This window comes from Hetaerina americana, unplaced genomic scaffold (assembly GCF_022747635.1).
Source record: "Hetaerina americana unplaced genomic scaffold, ioHetAmer1.1.p SCAF_2, whole genome shotgun sequence".
NCBI lineage: Eukaryota > Metazoa > Arthropoda > Insecta > Odonata > Calopterygidae > Hetaerina > Hetaerina americana.
This window is the reverse complement of record NW_027286763.1, coordinates 78,019,999-78,038,999: the sequence shown is the minus strand read 5'-3', so window position 1 is coordinate 78,038,999 and position 19,001 is coordinate 78,019,999. Positions and strand designations below refer to the sequence as shown.

The following is a 19,001-nucleotide window of genomic DNA, read 5'->3' as shown; positions in this document are numbered from 1 at the left end:
TACCCTCTTGCCGATGTAGGTAAACCCTTTATTTTTTCATTAAAATTTTTAGTTAATGGCCTACCTAGTGGACATTTAGAAGTATTAAGGGGAACAAAGTTGTCCAGAAAAATTATCCCCATGATTCCCAACAAGGACATTAAAAATCTAAAGCCAAAACTTTTCTCTGTCAAAGAGTCATGAAAATAAATCACGATCATATTCCTGCAGTAATCCAAATGATGTGACATCAAACAGCACCAATCCACTATCTATCACCAATGTTCTCTCGATGACTGTTGGTGATGAAGGGCTTAGAGAAGACAGGAAATTCAACAGATGGGAGAAATAGAAGGAATGGAGAAAGATAACTGGAGAGAGAGGGTGCCCTGCCAACTGCATCCCATTTGGTTCCTCCAAAATCCTGTGACAAGTCTTCCACCTTCTCTTCTGCCTTCTTCATTCAGCCTCATACCAAAATAACTTGGGTCATGCCCCTCAGTCCCTAAGCTATTCAAATAAAACTAACACTTCAGTTCTAAAACATTTAAGAACACTAAGTTTACATTTAAGAACACACATAAGAACAAAGCGAGTAATTTTGGGAGTAACAAAGAACTTTTCCCTCTTAGAAGTGACAGACAATTTGCAATTGGGATTGCCTTAATGGGCTTTATCGAATATTTTAAATTATGATATTATTCAAACCATGATGGTGATTGAAATCCTAATTGCTTAAAGACTATTATCATTTCTATTGTATTTCAGCTGGCAATTCCACATGAAACCCTTCAAAGCCCCATTTGGGGTCACAATCCATGGGTCCATGAGAAGCTGAGTATTAAGGTCTACAGACATAACTGATCTGTAACTCAATGATCCCTTTGGGAAAGTAAGATTAAATAATTCTCTCAACTCAGATAAAGGAATAATTTTCACTCCAGGCAAGTCTGCATAAATGTCAGTTAGAGTGGAGTTTGTTAGTAACAAAGAAATTTTAAAAGAAGTAAGCTATCAATCATTGCTTTCAATGCAGACATGGGAATTCCAGGAAACATCCCTTCAAAGACAAAACTGTGTACATTACAGATTACCTTTCAGTGAGATTCCACAACAGGTGAACTGACTTTCTTGGACAATATGGCCAAGCAAACAAGGTAATGAAAAATAGCCAAGCACTGTGAAAAAAGCAAAGATTTGAAAGAAAGATGTGGAGAGAGGGCTGGGGCTGATAGAGGTATGAAAATAAGTAACAGAAGGGTTTAAGGTGTTAATTACAGTAACAGAGGCAATGACTGAGAAATGATGAATTAGTAGTCATCCTGGGTTTTCCACTGCTTTGGTCAATCTGGTCTGAAAGCAGTTTTGTAATTAATCCAAAGGATTGAGTAATTAAAAACATCCCAGGAGGTATTTGTGGGGTGAAATGTTAATGCGGCAAGTCTTACATTGTTGATTCATACAGAACTCTACTGTCACTTGTGATAACACAACAGAGACATTGAAAAAACAAGCAATTCTTTGTATGTGATTGCATAATATGCGAGGAGTGGCCTTTGCTCAACATGTAATCTGGAGAGTCAAAATTAACAGCCATTGAGAGCTGATTCCAACTTGAACTTATTATGGAAGCCACGGAAATCATACAAATTAGCCAAGAGTTTTAAAAGAAGGTGCCCACCAACTCATGGAAGTGAAAATTCAAATGGCCAAAACTAAGAAAACCTGAGACACCACCATACCACAATGGGTCCATGAAGACCATTGAATTTAATATATACTCTGATTGAACCTTTTTCTAAAAAACTCACCCTAACCAGCTCCCTTATTCCTTAGAACAAGTGCCCCGACCATCCTTGAACTTATTGGAAAGAAAACATCCTTACCACAATCCCTCAATCAACATAAGGTTTGTTGTGCTTTTTACAATAAATTACAAAAAAAAGACAGTACCACTCCTGTGTTCCAACTTAAATTTATTCCAAGGTTCAAAGAAAACTTCATTTCACAGAGCACAATAGATGACTCGCCTCTAATCAGTTAAAGGGAAATATGAGATTGATTTGGAAACTTTTTTCTTTGACTGAAAGATTCATTTGAGAAAGAAAAAAAGAAAACTCAATCAAAATTTGAATAATAAAGTAAAAAGCTTTCAATTTATTGAAGAACAAATAGTCATTCTTAGCTTGAGACATGCTCGTAACTACATGTAACACTCACTACTACTTGTAGAAGCACTGCAAAGATCTTACCTAACCACAATCCCTCAATCAATATAAGGTTCAATGCAACAATTTCAAAGTGTAAAAAACATTCGCCTTGACTGGGATACAAACCCGAATCCCTCAATGTCCAAAATTAGATGACTTGCATCCAACCAGTTTTAGGGATATAGGAGATTGATTAGGAAAAGTTTTTCTTCAATTGAAAGATTCATTTCAGAAAGAAAAAAAAAGAAAACTCAACCATAATTTGAATAATAAAATGAATATTGAAGAAAAAATAGTCATCTTTGGCTTGAGACATGCCAGTAGCTACAAATAATGCTCACCACTACTTGTAGAAGCACTGCAAAGATCTTGAAGTCAAATATCTCCAAATTTTCACCGAATGGATAAAATATATAAAGATTAAAAATAGCTTACTTCACTACTTGCAGTATGAATCTTGCTCTCTTCTCTGTCCCCTCTTCTGCCTCAGCAGACCTCATATCGTCGAGCACACATTAGAGGGTAACTTCTTTCAGTTGAGAGCACGCACATGATGATACCAAAGTTATGCTGATGATAAATAGGAGATGTTGCAGACATCAAAAAAACTTCCTTCCAAAGTGGAGTCCATTCTAGCCTTGGGGTAGGAGTTGAGGTCCATCAATATTATTTCTAGATAGGATGTACAAATTTAGAAAAGTATGACAATGGGAATGATGGCGGTATGGGGGAGTTGGTGATTAAAAAGTATCATTCAACCACAAGAACATTGTGGGAGTGAAGGCAATGGAGAAGAAATTCAACAATAAATTACAGAACTAGGAAAATTTGGTTAATAAATCTCCCTATTTGTGGATCTGTGCGGTTAAACTATTTTTACTTTTACTGCACATGGCATCAGAGCTGGATGGCAAATGGCTAAATGAATTTGGTCAAGATAAAAATAAGATTAAATTAAGTAAGAAAAGTAAGATTTTTGAAAGCGGGTTGGGTATGATTAGAGAGTTTTGAATTTTTTTCTCTAAATTGTTCAATGCCTATATGAATAATTTAACATGAAAACTTTTTAGTTTTAGAAACAACTACATGCTGATTACATTGTTCGTCAGTAACACTACTCTCAATTCCTGGGTAATGCAATATTATGAAAATTCATTAAATTTTGATTTACTAACTGTCTATTATTTGTTCATTAAAATTATTTCCACAAAATCAATCCCAAGATGACTACCAAATACTTATGCAAGTACAATGAAGTACTGCACATCTCCCAGTTATATTTTCAGATTGAATCTATATTTGTATTCTTGTACTAGTAGGCACATTTGTTCACATGTACTCACATGCTCCTGAAGATGGCATAAAAATGTGAAAATAGTTTGTACATAGTAATAAAAGGATGGTGGAATGGTACAAACCATGGCGCAAGCTATCCATTTATCTATCCTCAGCACATACATTTGGGCTGACAGAGTTCTGGTGAAAAAGAAGGCGCATAACTTTCACAGATAGGCACACTGGATGTGATACATCTCAGATCTGATAGAAATATCTGAAATATTTCATTTTAAGCCTCATTGATCATTTGAAGAAAAGCAAATATATGGGTCACAGAGTGGGTTCATCTTCATGACCAATATTGGAGGTTGAAGTTCATGAGTCTTCTCATTTCTGCTTAAATAAATACCCTAGGATATCAAACTGGTAATGGGGGTGGGGAGAGTACACCACTGTCAGCATTAGTCTACTATAAGGGAAAGATGCCAAGGGGTCACAAATTCATGCTCCATTGAATGGATGGACTACTCCATCATAGCATATGGCACCCAAGTAGGGATCAGGATATCTTAGAAAAGTTATGCCACCACTGATTTGAAACCAGGCCTTCAGCTTGGGAAGACAATGCACTATCTGCCGCACCAACCTGATATCCTTCATTGAAGTCATTTTTTTTGTAGTAGTAGTATTTAAGGGAGACGACTGACAGCTGAGGTCATTTGCACCATAGGGGATGGACAGGAAAGAATGAAGGGTGGAGAGAGACCCGGCGTCGGCATTAGCCTACTCTTAGGCGCCAAGGGGTCCGCAGCTTAACGTCCAATCCGACGGACGGCGTACTCTCTCAGGGTGCCCTCCACAAAGCACCTCAAGTAGGGATCGAGATACCTCCTGAAAAATATTCAACACCGCCGGGATTTGAACCTGGGCCTTCTGGGTAAATCATGTTATTTTTTGAAGAATTTTGTTAAGAGTTACAGATTTTTCACCAGGTCATAATTACGTGGCATCAGTTTTAAATAACATATAAAACTTGATTATGAGTAATTATATTCACTTAGAAATGAAAAGAGATAAGAATGAGCAACTTATCTGCCTGGATCTTTCCTTGCCAAGTAACTGCTCCAAACATTTGTTAAACGTACTACTACATTAATATTCTTAATAGAATGATGCGACGTGGTCGTCTAGAAAACCAAAATTTTACAGACTGTTAAGTGGTCCCCGGAATGAAATCCTGATCGACATATTTGGAGAAATTTGAAATTAAAATAGTAATATTTTGAGGCATTCATAAATTGAGGAAAACAATATTATAGGACAGAGATATGATTTGAAATGTTCCCATTCACTGGATTCTAGAGTTTTACGCGGGCTAAGACAGTTCATCGCGAGCTGTACAATCATCGTCATGTTTCAAAAAATCCCTTTGGATCGATTGCTAAGATCTGTCTGGGGGGGGGGAGAATTTTGTTGGGGTGGAACTCCTTTCACGTTGACCTATCCGATGGCTTCGCACCTGGGAGGGGAAATAAGTGGAGGGGTAGGAGTGATTTCAATTGACGGCGAGAGTTGATGAAACTCATTAAGCCTACCTGGAATATACGAAGCAGCGTCCAGTAATTCCATTGACCCACTGGAGCGGCTGAATCTTCCCTCACTCCGACATTCACTCCTCGTCCTCTCTCCGCAGCCGCGAACAGAATGCTCCCAGAGAGCTCCACTCACGTCCCGCTTGAGTGAAGGAAGGCTGCCAGGAACAGAAGAAAGCAATGTAGGCAAAAAGGCGAGATGGAGGAATGCAGGGAATGAATAGCTGGAAGATGCGGGCTCGGGAAGTGGCATAGAGCGAGCAAGTGTAATGGGAGACTATGACGCCTGCCTGGGACAGCGAGGGGATGTGTGGGAGGAGGGATATGGCGAGAGAGGGGGAGACAAGAATGAAAGAGGGGAAAAACTCGTCCACTCCAGATGAACTGGCCGATGAGTGCGTTGGAATGGTGAAATAAGTGAAGGAGGGGGGGGGGGGGAGAATTTTGTTGGGGTGGAACTCCTTTCACGTTGACCTATCCGATGGCTTCGCACCTGGGAGGGGAAATAAGTGGAGGGGTAGGAGTGATTTCAATGAGCGCGGGTGCATTCGACCATGGACGCAGCGACTGAGTGTGGTTCAAGCCGAGTCTCAAGTCAGTAGGCTCCCCTTCAACCGGAGTGAGTTGGGGCTGCTGTACTCATATTTGACACAAGGCTTTTGGGGGGGCGGTGGTGTGGGCCATTTCATTATTTCTCCTTATTGTGAACAAGGGTGGGGTGGGGTGGCCCGTACCGAGAGTATTTCCTACGAAGCGAGCCTTTACAGACACAAGTGAGAACGTATGAAGGATTTTCATTTCCTTTTCGAAGGAAGTCTATGCGAAGAAGGCAAAGGTTCCCTTTGTTTTGATCGCTCAAACGAAGGAAGTTTAGAATTCGAATGAGGCTTTTTTCCACTCTCAGTGGGAAGTACAAGCGATCACGGCAAATTGAGTGCGAAGACCGAAGGCGATTCTCGATACGGACTAAAAATCTTACTATAGATTTATTACTGCATTTTTTCAAAAATTTGAATGAAGAAATTCATTATGAGCGTTTATCACCAAAGAACGGCGTTGACCCAATGTTCCCGTACGAAAATATCGCTCAGAATTGTCCAAGAACTTGTACACCTTTCAAAAGAGTTTAGAAACCTTTGTTTTATTCAATAAAAAAATCATTCTAGGTGGCGTACTTGTGTTACTAGCCCCATCTTTTCACGTTAGGAGAGATCATGTCAATTAAATGGCCAGATTAAGTGCGGAAGAAATAGGTGTAAGATGTAATTGCTCCTGCCAACGATAAAGGATCAGAATAAAATGTTTGCCGGACCGCTGTAGGATGGAAAGGTGTTTTGGATCAAGGGTAATCTGGTGTGTAATCACCCACCGACACACACCTTAGTGATGGCTCGCAGGGTAATAAATAAAACTTAAAGTAAAATTTCATCTCAGAAAAAAATATTTAAAAGCAGCTGTAGATGATAGCAGTGAAAAGCAAATCCATCAAACTTGCATTTTTATTTTTCTTTGGGTGAAGGTACAAATTCAATGCAATGATGATTGCGCCGCTTAATATGTGAGGGGGACGAAAAGGGAGATACATGTACACAGACCCTTACAGAGAAGGGGATGGGGAAAAAGAGAGCCAAGTGCATGAATAACCTTAAATAATTTGGAAATGGCTCAATTTCGGGTGCATTCGAACAGATGGGAACAAGCTCACCTACTCGGGTGTAAGAGCGAAAACTGGCCTTTCCTCTCCACCACTCTCCCTTTCCCTCTCTGTCCCATTTCAGCATTACCCTCCCGGAGTAAAGATCACCCTTCGCGCTATCCCAAATGGAATGGACGACCTTATGGCGCAAGAAGACAAGCGAGTGCTGGCCAGGTTATCGCGAGCAGACAACTCTTGGCTTTGTTCGTCGGTGACCTCTCGATGCAATTTTACTTTTTCTTGAAACTTATGGAATGTTTTGGCCAGAGTACAATAATTAAGTAGCCTCTCTCTCAAAGGTGGAAGGCGTGAATTTTCTCATCCCCTCCGCTGTACATTACTCTATAACTATCACTCCAGTAATTTCCGCTATCCTTCCATCTCACCTCACGTAAAACTAAAATATCCATATTTCCTGTTTCCATATCTTGCTTGATATTATCTAATTTAACTGTCCTTAGCACTGTCCTAACACTCCAAGTTCCTATTCTAGCTGATTCGGTCTTCTTCTTCTGTGTCTTCTGTGCTGCTGCTGTCGGTTTTGCCTTGCAAGGCTTTCGTGAGATGACGACCGCGGAAGCTTTACCTCTCCCGCTACCGAGCACAACACACGGCCGATTCCCGTAGTTGCCAGGACTGATTTTCTGTATGTTGAAAATCATTAAAATCTTGGGAATAAAAATGAGGTGGTTTCCCATTGCCTTCCTCAATAGTATTTTTAACATGACACCATCACTCAATGGCCGCCCCACAGTGGTCCATTGCGTTTGTAGCCATTCCATTGAGGAACAGATGTTGAGTGAATTACCTTTCATCTGGCTTTTAACCTTCGACCTATCTGGCATCGGTGACCCTACCAGGAGCTTTTTGGGAGGGGTCCACACGACATGCCATGTGGTAAAAATGCTCCAAATAATGTAGTTTTACTCAAAGGTTGGCTGTAGATCTAAGATTCACTTTTTTGATTTATGTTTTAGGACCTGTAAAACTTACAATTCCTTTGTGTACCTAATTACAATTTTTAGAAAAGTCCTTAGGCAATTCTCCCATGTTAAATTTTTTAATTTATTCTCTGTTACTCATGTTTTTGCTCATAATCCCCTAGTTTCTAAGTTTCCTTTTTGTATAATCTAGAGAAGTGAGCGAATTGAAAGTTTAATAATTCCACAAAACTCGAAGATTTAATGATGAACTGAATAGAACCATGTGAATATAAAGTAGCTAAGTGGAGTAAAATAAAAGGCACATTACACCAAATAGGTATTTTTATTGCAAGACAATATTTTAGAACATGCACTCATAATCTATTTCACCGACTGCAAAATGCAACCTCATTTTTCAAGTTAAAAAAAACTCCTACAGGATTCATCATGTTCTATTTTACCAGCAGACACTTGTAGTCATGCTACTTTTCCATAAATATATTTCAACATAATAAGGCTATGTATGAGCCAGTGGTTAATAGTTATTTAACACACAGTCCACAGGGATGTTATCATCTTTTGATGATCCAATATTTCAACCATAAAGGCTGCAATGCAATGTCCTATAAATACAGTAATATACATGTAATAACATGAGGCACAGCTGCAGCACACATTCCTTATGTATAAAACTTTGATAAAAAAAATTAGCCTTTCATAAATTGAATACATTTCAAATGTAGACTAGAGAAGTACAATATATTTAATATTATATACATAGATTATTTTCTTCATTTATTTACAGCCATTAACATTGGGAAATAAGGTTTAACAACTGGATGAAAGACTATTTGACAATTATCTCCATTAAATAATTTTCAACACTCTTTTGAATACAGATGATCACACCAGTATCTTGGCGCAGTTCAGGAAAACACAATTTTTATAAATTAAATTGAATTTACCTTGTGTTTCAGTTATCTTTAAGAACAAGCTACTGAGTAATAATGGGGCCCTGTCTGCAACATTTTCCCTAATGAATCATGTTAATGCTGTCTCAGAAATGGCAGGTATAGTTGAAAGAATTTTGTAGTCTGCATCAATGGGAAGTTGGATAAAAAATATGGAGAGATATGAAACTGATTATGATATACATCAGAAATTCAATGCCAAAAGTATCACAAGAAGCTCTAATTATATAGCACTTTTGTGTTCTTACAATAATACCACATATATTCTTTATAAAGTTAGTTAAAACAAAGCCAAAAATATTTTTTTCTATCTAGAATTCATGTGGATTGTGATGGTTTTGACGTATCTGAGGACCCTGACCTTAAACTTTTATCATATAAAAGATATATTAACATCATTTGAGGAATTTGCAATTTATACTGACTTGATTTATTGCAATGATATTTGATGGATGAAGTGCTTTGATCTGTTACTTGAATAATATGCTATTTCATTTTAGCAGGCAGGTACCCAATTTCAGAAAAATAATGTAAGTTTGAATATGGGTCAAATTATTTTATTATTAAATATGCAATCAATCATTTAAAATTTCTAGATTTTTAAGATTTATTTTATTTTAATGACAGTGAGAGAAAGCATTTATAAAATATGCAAATGGCCACAGATCATGGCAATGAATGTTTTTATCATACTGAAAATAAATTATCGTCTGCAATAAAAAGTCAATGCAAAAAGGCTATAATATTATTGATGACACTGCTTTTATTTTACTTGTATTTTCCTACTTAACTGAACTTTATACTTAATAAATTATTATTATTAAATTATTAAATAATTATTCAGGAAGGTAACATTGACCAACGTATTTACTCTAGAATGAAAAATAACTGAAGGTAGGCACCTACTCATCTAATTTATGAGTGATTTTACAAGTCTCTTCTTACTACCAGCCCAGCTCTTTATATTTTAGTAGCTGGCATATTTTTCAATTGGATCATATTTATGCTGCATCTCCATGTACATAAACAGATTAAATAAATATTTGAGGGATTATGACTATTAAATAAACTTCTGCAAAAATAAACAAAATGATACAGGAGTGGAATGAAGGGTGAGGAAAGAAATGTGATAATTTGCAATGACATGATAGCTTCCCAAGTTAATTTCTGGGGAAAGAAAATCTCTTATTTTGTTGATGGGTCTTCATTTTAAGTGGTATTTATATGTTTAACTAGAACCTATGGCCATTAACAGCAAAACACATCAATGGAATATTCATCATGTACTATTAAAATAGTGTCTCTATTGTGATATTTTTTCCTGAACTGGCTCAATATTTTCATAATTAATAAATGGATACTTACTGGCAATGAAGTATTTGTCGTAAAAATCAAATGATTCAAATTCATTATTGGTAATTTTAAATGGTCTGACATCATTTTTAAATTTTTCTTAGGTTAGGGAAATAGGTGATATACTAAACACATCAAGGTAAAGCATGCATGTGAAAACCACTTTTCAATCAACACATTCCACCTGTGGCCTTTGAAACCACTAATCATATCAGAAAAAATGCTGAACATCAACGTAAATGCATCACTTCAGTGAAGATGGAAACAATTACCTTTCTCATTGCAGCAGAGCTCAACCATGAATGAAAAATTAGTTGTTTCAATAAATAACATTGACTTACAATAGCAATAATTCCACTGAAACAGTAAATACACTTTCTTTAGAATACAGATTAATACCAATGCTCTTTTTTTACTTTTTGAAAATTTTTTTATACAACATTTGTTCATTTTCACTTGCTTCCTTAGCATTAAATGTAATCTTCCAGCTTCTGAATACTTTTTCACAATTTCATTATTCTTCAGATAATTAAAGCCACTCATACCTATATGACATAGAAAGGATTGGGATTAACTCTGACTCACTGTAGTTTAATTGTAATGAGATACTGAAGCACTGCAACTGTGTTCATATTCAGATGTATATGGAAGGTATAGTTTTTTGGTTCACTTTAGATGAGGGCTGCAATTATTTTCTTCAATGCATGCATAACATCCTCATATATAGTGTCTCATGACTAGTTTTATCACGGGTAAGTGGTGACATTTTTTTTCTCTTCCTTGTATTGGATTAAGACTCAATGTGCCACTATGAGTAACAACACTTTGGATTCATTGGGTAAGATTCTCCCACATTTTTGCATCGAGTTCATTTATGGATTCACCAAAAGTAATATGCGCATGTTAATTGGCAATATTCATTTTAAAAGATCAGACTTTTTTTTGAAAAATAGTGAATGAAATTACAAAAATAAGAACATAAGAATTTCACTCCATAGTTTTCTCATTAAATAAGCCAATTAAATGAACTAATTACCATAACAAATAAATTAACAATCATAAAAGAACAAACCTTCTCATAATGAAAAATATTTCAATTAGTGGAAGCAATCACTATGCCAACTCATTTTAATTTTACATTTCAAACTGGCATCAAGACATCAATCTTACTCTTTTATATCAAATATGCCACTTCTTCTTTGTCATGTTCACAATCCATAAATTTCCACATCAAATTGTAAAATGTTCTCAAGGTTGAGCTTCCATTTTTAATCTCACTTTCAAGTTTAAGTTTTTAACATACCTATAATATAATGCAGGAGGGAATGAGTAGTCCCACCCTCGGCTGTATCTGGGGGCGATAAATGGCCTTGAGCACTGCTGATTGTCCTCTCATTGGCCGTTTGAGCGACTGAGGGGAGTTTCATTGCACACTTCAACACTGTATAGCATTGTGGTGGTAGCCCTACTACCTGCTCCTTGATTGACTGAAAATGTAGCGGGAGATGAGAAAAGTGGCCGTGATCACCATTAAACTGAAGTGGTGGTGAGCAGGGGCCAGTGTAGCTGCACCTGCAAGAAGAACACAATTTATCATCAACTCAAAAAATATTGAAACAAAGGTAAGCATCAAGATCCCATTTGAGAGGAAGCCATTAATACATTAATTTTAAAGAAAATCATTTGAGTCAAATTTGAAAAAGTAAATAGCTAGGTACAGTGAAAACTGGTATGGAAACATAATATTGGGGACCGACCTCTAAGAATAAGATAAACTAAAAAAGATTATGAATACAATTAGCATTGTAACAGTTCATCTATAATATGCACATGTGTTTCATATAAGCTTATCATGCATGTGCCATGGTACACATGACCTTTTGGCAGTATTGAGGATTCCATATGTGTGGCTCTAATTATAAATTCAGTGAATATCAAAGTACACAAAAATTATTCACTCACAAAAGATATTAAATTTTGCTCCTCTAATAATTCTCAGAAAATTTGCGAATAGATATCAAAATATTACAACAAGCTGGACACATAATTCACCTAGACAATGCATTCTGTTGCTTGCAATATCGGATTGGTCAAGATTGAATTATGAGTGCCAACACCAGCATCTTAATATGCATTCTTGGCTGAATAAAAATGAATGGTCATACCTTCAACAGATTTAATGAGAATCTTACCATCATGTATCATCACTGCCTTCTACATAGATTCACAATGATAAAGCCATTTCTACACTTGAAATATCTGTATTTGAGGTAATTTTCATTGCCTCTGCTTTCAAATGTCACGAATAAACATTTTTATGACTGAAAAATCATCCATGTTGGATTGGGTTACATTTTATAGTTGATATTTTTCAGATGAATGAGACCTCTGATACAAAACAGGCTAATTTAATGTATTATTTACAGTATACTCGTGTATGGGTTGATCTCGTGTACCCCCAAATTTTTGCTTAAAATTTCCATTTTTTACATATATCGTGTTAGTCGACCCTAGTTTTTTTTAGTAATTATTTAATTCTATTAAGTTAATTCCTCTAGTTTCATTTTTTTAACTCTTTACAATGCATATTCTCAAATAATAATGGCTGAAAGAGTTATAATTTAACAATTTAAAAAACATGTTTGAGTTGTACAAATTTACAGTTATTTCATATAATCAAGATATGCGACAATATGACAATATTTTAACATGCTCTGACCCAGGGTTCAAAGACAGAAAGAACCCTTGTCTCCCCCTTTAGAGCCAGCTCGATCTCATCGAAGAGTGGGCTAAAACATGGAAGCTGAATATGACTGCGAAAAATGGAGCCACGTCGTCTCCTCGAGGCACCCGAAGGCCGGCGAAGGAGCCCATGCCTACTAAGGAAACACCATAATTCCGAAATCCCAGGCGGTTACATTCCTTGGGGTTACCATGGATGAGAAGTTGACTCTGGGGTTCACGCATAAGAGCCACTACCACCAACGCAAATGCCCCTGCTGCTGCCCTACGCCCAGTGCTACGACCTGGTTCCCCTCTCGCCCTCAAAACCATACTGCTTGCTTGTTAGGTACCAAAGGAGTTAGTATCAAGAACAAGCAACCTAAAGTTGCGCTTCTCCCCTCCCATGTACCCCTATCTCAAACAATTCACTTAACTGGCACCTTTAGACTTGGTGATTACAACCCACTAGAAATCACCACCATCAGACGATCACGAACGACAGTTAATGTACATCGCAAAAAAATAGGCATGGCAACTCAATTCCGCTCGCCGTCTGAGTGTTAGAATGTTGGCAAAAGAGTGCGACATTCCAAAAACCATCATGAATCGCATTCTTACGGAAGATTTAGCTATGAGAAAGATGTATGCCAAGATGGTCCCCAAAGGTGCTGTCGTAAGATCATAAGGCTACTCGTCAGACAAACTCGGGTGACAACTTGGGCCGCTGTTTAAGTGACTTAAAACCCCGATGTGGAACCACCGCACTTCTTTTCTTTCCAAAAATGAAAACTAGCTTGAAAGGCAACCATTTTGGAACGCTGGATAACGTCTAAGAAGCTGTGACGACGTACCCGAACGAGGTTCCCGTAGACGTCTTCCATGATGCGTGCCATGACCGGCAGTGGTCCTGGCATCTGTGTCGATGCACAAATTTGAAGAATTTTAATAATATGCACTTTGGCCTGGGATACATTTTTTTGTCTCAGATTTATTCTACTTAATTTTGGGATGGACTCTATATGCCGTACATTAATTTAAAAATTGCTTTTCATCTACTCTTTATTTAGGGCCATTCCTAATCACAGAGGTCGCTTCCTCATAACAAATGAAAATTTTAATTTTTTCCAAATAATTATAGTGCATGAAAAATTATTTCCCTGAGTTTCCCCCAAATCTTCCTTTTTTATTCAGTTGAATGTTTCGACTTCTGAACCCACATTAAAAGAAAATGAATTCAAAGCGATGTAGTTTTCAGCAGACTTTAAGCTCAAAGATCCTAATTTTGCTGCAAAGACCAATAACTTTGCGGTCGCTCGAGGGTTGGTGCTCGGAAAGAACATGCGAGACTGGGAGGGAATTTTTCAATAGCTGAGATAAAGTCTAAAGACTACATGTGCTAACAGAGGAAAGGATAGTAAACGGCTGGAATTGGAAAAAGAGGAGGAAAAAGTATGCCCTTGAAAACAGTCAAAATGGAGATGCTGTTTCTCGCCGATCCATTCCAAAGGACCACGAGGAAATCAACGCTCTTCAATTTTACGTACCTCGAAGCAAGCTCTGGTTGATGTAAGAGTTTTGTGGTGAGGTACAATTTTGTATTTAGGCATAGAACAAAAATATCGCAGTATTTTGCGGCAAAACTTGATAAAAAATAATAAAATTTCACAAGTTTGTTATTAAGCACAGAATACTTAAGAAATTAATAAAAATAAAAAGATGAATAATAAACAGCTTGACTGATATTGAAAATATGGACGAAACTCCGATGCATTTAGACATACCATTAAATCGGACTGTAAACACTTCTGGAGAAAACTTAGTTCAAGTTAAAATAACAGGGCAGGAGAAAAATTGACTCTTCTCTGGTACTTCTTGAATGGCTGATGGAAGTAAACATAAGTCATGATAATGCATGTATTTAAGTGAAAAATATTCCAAAACAGAAATCCCCAAATGACGTTGTAGTGCACTTCTACAAGAAAAATTGGATGGAGGTTACTAAAACACAAACATTGCAGTGATTCCAGACGACCTAATTGGTATTGTACAGCCATTTAATGCATCTCTTAATAGGCCATTTAATGACAATGTGAGAAATAAGTGGAACGAATATTTTGGTTAGCGAAGTAAAAAACGATCAATATAAGAAGTGCCATAAAATCTCTTATACCGGGAACATTGTGCGGATTGGTTGTGCAAGCTTGGGAAGAAGTAAAAACTGAAACTCTGATCAAATATTTTCAGACATTTGGAATATCCAAACAAATGAATTGATTATGTATCCATATATGTATCCATACAATAACACGAAATAAAATACACGAATTGTAAATACACGAATACACGAATTGTAAATAACACGAAATAAAAAAAAATTCGATAAATTAAATGTTTAAATTGTATGATAGCGACCTTTTCGAACTATTGAACTCCTACCTTACCCTATCGAACTCGAAAACTCAATGCCAAATTTATTTAAAATGATTATTTAGAGAACATAGAATTTTTAGGCATAAAGATGAAAAACATCCCGAATATTATATATCCATACAAATGAAATGATCTACTTTGGGGTGATGAGACTTGCATTAGCATTATCTATCCGTAGGTTTTCGCAGGTTTTTCATATTCCCCTTCATAGGTTAGTGTTTTCCTGCAGTAGGTTTTTTCGTCAAGGATAAAAAAAAGCCTTATTCCATACGTTTTTCCTACAATTGTGCATTATTTCTACACTCTTTGTACTCATTCATATTCCTTGTAAATCGATTGTCATTATCTAGCTCTTTTTTATATTATTTAGTACTGAAATATAATCATATTTTCATTGAATGTATTGGACGATGGCTTAGATGGAAGAAGGGACTGCCACAGTCTCAATCTCGCCCGCGTAAAGCCGAATTGTTATTATACGAGTCTGTTAATCATTTTATCCCGATGACGAACATGATGACCCATAAGATGTAAGCAATTCAGAAAATAAATGTTGCGAGTTATTTCAATCTGAGTTCTCCAATGATAAATGAAATGTTTTTAAAAAATTTCATACTTTTTGCATTAAATGAAAGTTGTTTCAACTCCATAAATAAAGAAAATTAACTCTCATCATTGGTATTAACATAAATTCATAAGTTATGACCCATTAAGGCGTTGATCAAGTTGTAAATAATCGATATTTATATCGAATATTTCAATGTATCTATCGCGGAATTTTGAGTGTGTTCTGAAATTTGCCGCCGGTGCCGCGAGTAAATTCTCAAATCAGAACACCAAATGGTACTGCTGCATCGTTTGATTTTACTACTCTGCTGATACAAGAAGGCAGAAATAGCGGCAATAGCCTTTGTGGTTAGAAAAGTCGTAACTGTGATGCTATTATTACATGGAGGTAATGGCAGTGAATTCCGAATAGCGATTTTGTTAAGTTTAACCGTTGATTTTTTTAATTGAAATTTTGATTTTAAAGGTCAACCTATACATGTTGTTTTGCATGTAGTATTGTTCCTTTTTACGGTTGGTGACCTAACACCCCCCGCCAAACGCCCTTGCGGCGGCTTGCGGGGTACTATGTAGATGTAAATACACGAGTATATGCTTGGCTATGCTTGACCATGGTGTACACGTGTGAATAACAGTGAATGTTTTTATGAATACTCAATTGCTATTTTATATACTCTGTTTATACTTGTGGATAGTTTTTATTGCTGATCATAACTGATTTGAAACACGTTTAACTTTTAACGAACAAAATATTTCGGATTGTAAGACCGTAATTGTGATGTGAAAGACATTTCAGGGAAATTTAAATCGAATTAAATTCACTATGGAAGTGGTTATGAGTAAATAATGAAAATAGGATGCTTCCAACTCACAGAATGTAAGGTAATGTGACGTTTCATTTTCTAAGTTATTTGTTAGCAATGCATTTCTCGTGATTTTTGCATAGCTACGTTTGTGAGTAAACTTACATATTAAACAAAAAGAGAATAACGAAAAATGGAAATAGAGACCCATTTCCTCACATAAAAATAAAAATTATAATGTCCCAAATGAAATCTACGAATTGTAAATAACACGAAATAAAAAAAAATTCGATAAATTAAATGTTTAAATTGTATGATAGCGACCTTTTCGAACTATTGAACTCCTACCTTACCCTATCGAACTCGAAAACTCAATGCCAAATTTATTTAAAATGATTATTTAGAGAACATAGAATTTTTAGGCATAAAGATGAAAAACATCCCGTTAAATTCATTTGCGAACACTCAAGTTTACATTTTCTTCCTGTTATGCGCTGCATATTCATAGAGAACGGCAGGACAGGTAACAAAGGTGGGATTAACTGAGTAATACAGAACTACCAAACGACCCCAAAGATCCTCAACCCATAATCTTTAAGTGAATTCTGCACTTAAAATTTAAAAAAGATAATGGTTGAACGATTTCTCTTTTAGCGCCGAATAAGAAGTGCAATTCCATACAGTCGGTAGTTTCGTCAAATATTCTTTCTTGTACTTAAAGGTATTCGCAAAAGAACACAGTGGAATTACCCTTTACCTTTAGGATTCCAGTTATCCCTACGTTGAGTTTGCGATTTCCTCGTGGGTCATTGTAAAAACGCGCCTTTGACTCAAGAATTCCAATACCCCTGTTCCGCTGTGCGGAACCGGTGCATTGGAATGGAGTACCGCTGGGCGAAAGAATTCCATCTTTCTTACTATTTCGAGTGTGGGCTAGAGCACTTACCCATTGAATTGGATTTTACTTCCGGCTTTCCTCAGGTTAATAAAAGGCAAAATTCCACATTTTCATCATTCGCCCGTGAATTTTTGCTGGGCTTCGACTTGTCGGTAGGGTAGATGCCAACTAATGAATAGCATTATTGTTATTAGGTTTTCTACCGGTTAAGGTAGGTATTGGATGGATACAACTACCAAATAATTATTTGTTTCTCCAAACACAACACAGCCCAACATCCTACTCTACATTACGCCCCTCTGTATATGATATTCCTTCATTTTTCCTGCCTCCTTATGATTTCTCCCCACAATACCCTCTCTTCCTCCAACATACCTAGTACTTCCTCATTTGTTTTACTGCCAGTCTACTTCACCTTCTCCGTCCCTCTCCACACCCACATTTCAAAAGTCTCCAATATACACTCGAATATTATCCTGCTTCAGTGACCATGTTTCCGCGCCGTACATAACTGAGGTCCATATCAAAGTTTTACAGTTTCTTAACATCCTTACTCAACACCGCAATTATTCTCTTAAATTCCCTACTACTTTATAAATTTGGGTCAAAAACACTTCCGAGAAACGTAAACTGTTCCACATGCTCTATTTTTTGCCCTCCTATTTTAAAGTTTAGCTTGGTCTTCCTCTTTCTTGAAAATTGCATAACCCCTGTTTTCTTTATATTAATTCTCATCTCATATCAATCGCACTTACTTTCCAATTAGCTCAACAAAGCTTGCAACCCCTTGACTGATTTTCCCCGTCGACTTTCATTCCTACCTCCAGTTCTCCAGTTCTTCCCATGCATCTTCAATCCGTACCTTCATCTGTACGACACTTTGAACAGCACCGGTGATAATAGACAACCCTGCCTTACAACTCTTCCTAACACTACCCATCCGAACTCTTCGTTCCCTACTTGCCCCTGAGCAGTCTGAGACGTACAGGTTGCGGATTAGCCTCCTTTCTCTACAATATATTCCTATTTTCTGCAATATACTCATTAGCTTTTCCCAATTAACTCTATCAAACGCTTTTTCGAAATCTACGAAACACCAAAACAGGTCTGAATGTATTCTCTATTCCTATCGATTACTGATCTCATTACTGCAATGCCATCGCATGTACCTCTCTTCCCTTCCTAAATCCAAACTGATCATCCCCTGAGTAATCATTTTCCCTACTCTCTATCCTTTTTTTGTTTATCCTGAGAACAACTATAGCTGCGTGGGATATAAAACTTATTGTTCCATAGCCCTCGCATGATGTAGCTTTTACCTTTTTCGGAATAGGAACTAACACTGATCTAACAAAGTCTTCCGGCCAGAATCGTTCCTCATAGATGCTTGGAATCAGTCCATATAGACACTTCCTCCTACATTTTCCTAAGCCTTTTAGTAGTTCCGCAGGAATGTTGTCCATCTCCATGGCCTTAGTTGATGTCATCTCCGTTAATGCCCTTTCTATCTCATCGACGTATACCTATGGACCTAAGCTATCTTCATCTACTTCATATTCTCTCTCTATATCTAAGCT

At 36.8% G+C, this 19,001-nt stretch overlaps 1 protein-coding gene across 1 annotated transcript in view; it reads right to left on the bottom strand.

The window, feature by feature from the left end:
* Positions 1–9,295: 9,295 nt before the first annotated feature.
* Positions 9,296–19,001, bottom strand: part of LOC139687592 (uncharacterized) — a 144,889-nt gene continuing 135,183 nt past the window's right edge. The window contains exon 5 of the mRNA XM_071584811.1: positions 9,296–11,574. Coding sequence (XP_071440912.1) covers positions 11,471–11,574 — 104 coding nt within the window. The 3' untranslated portion in view covers positions 9,296–11,470. The remainder of the gene's footprint in view (positions 11,575–19,001) is intronic.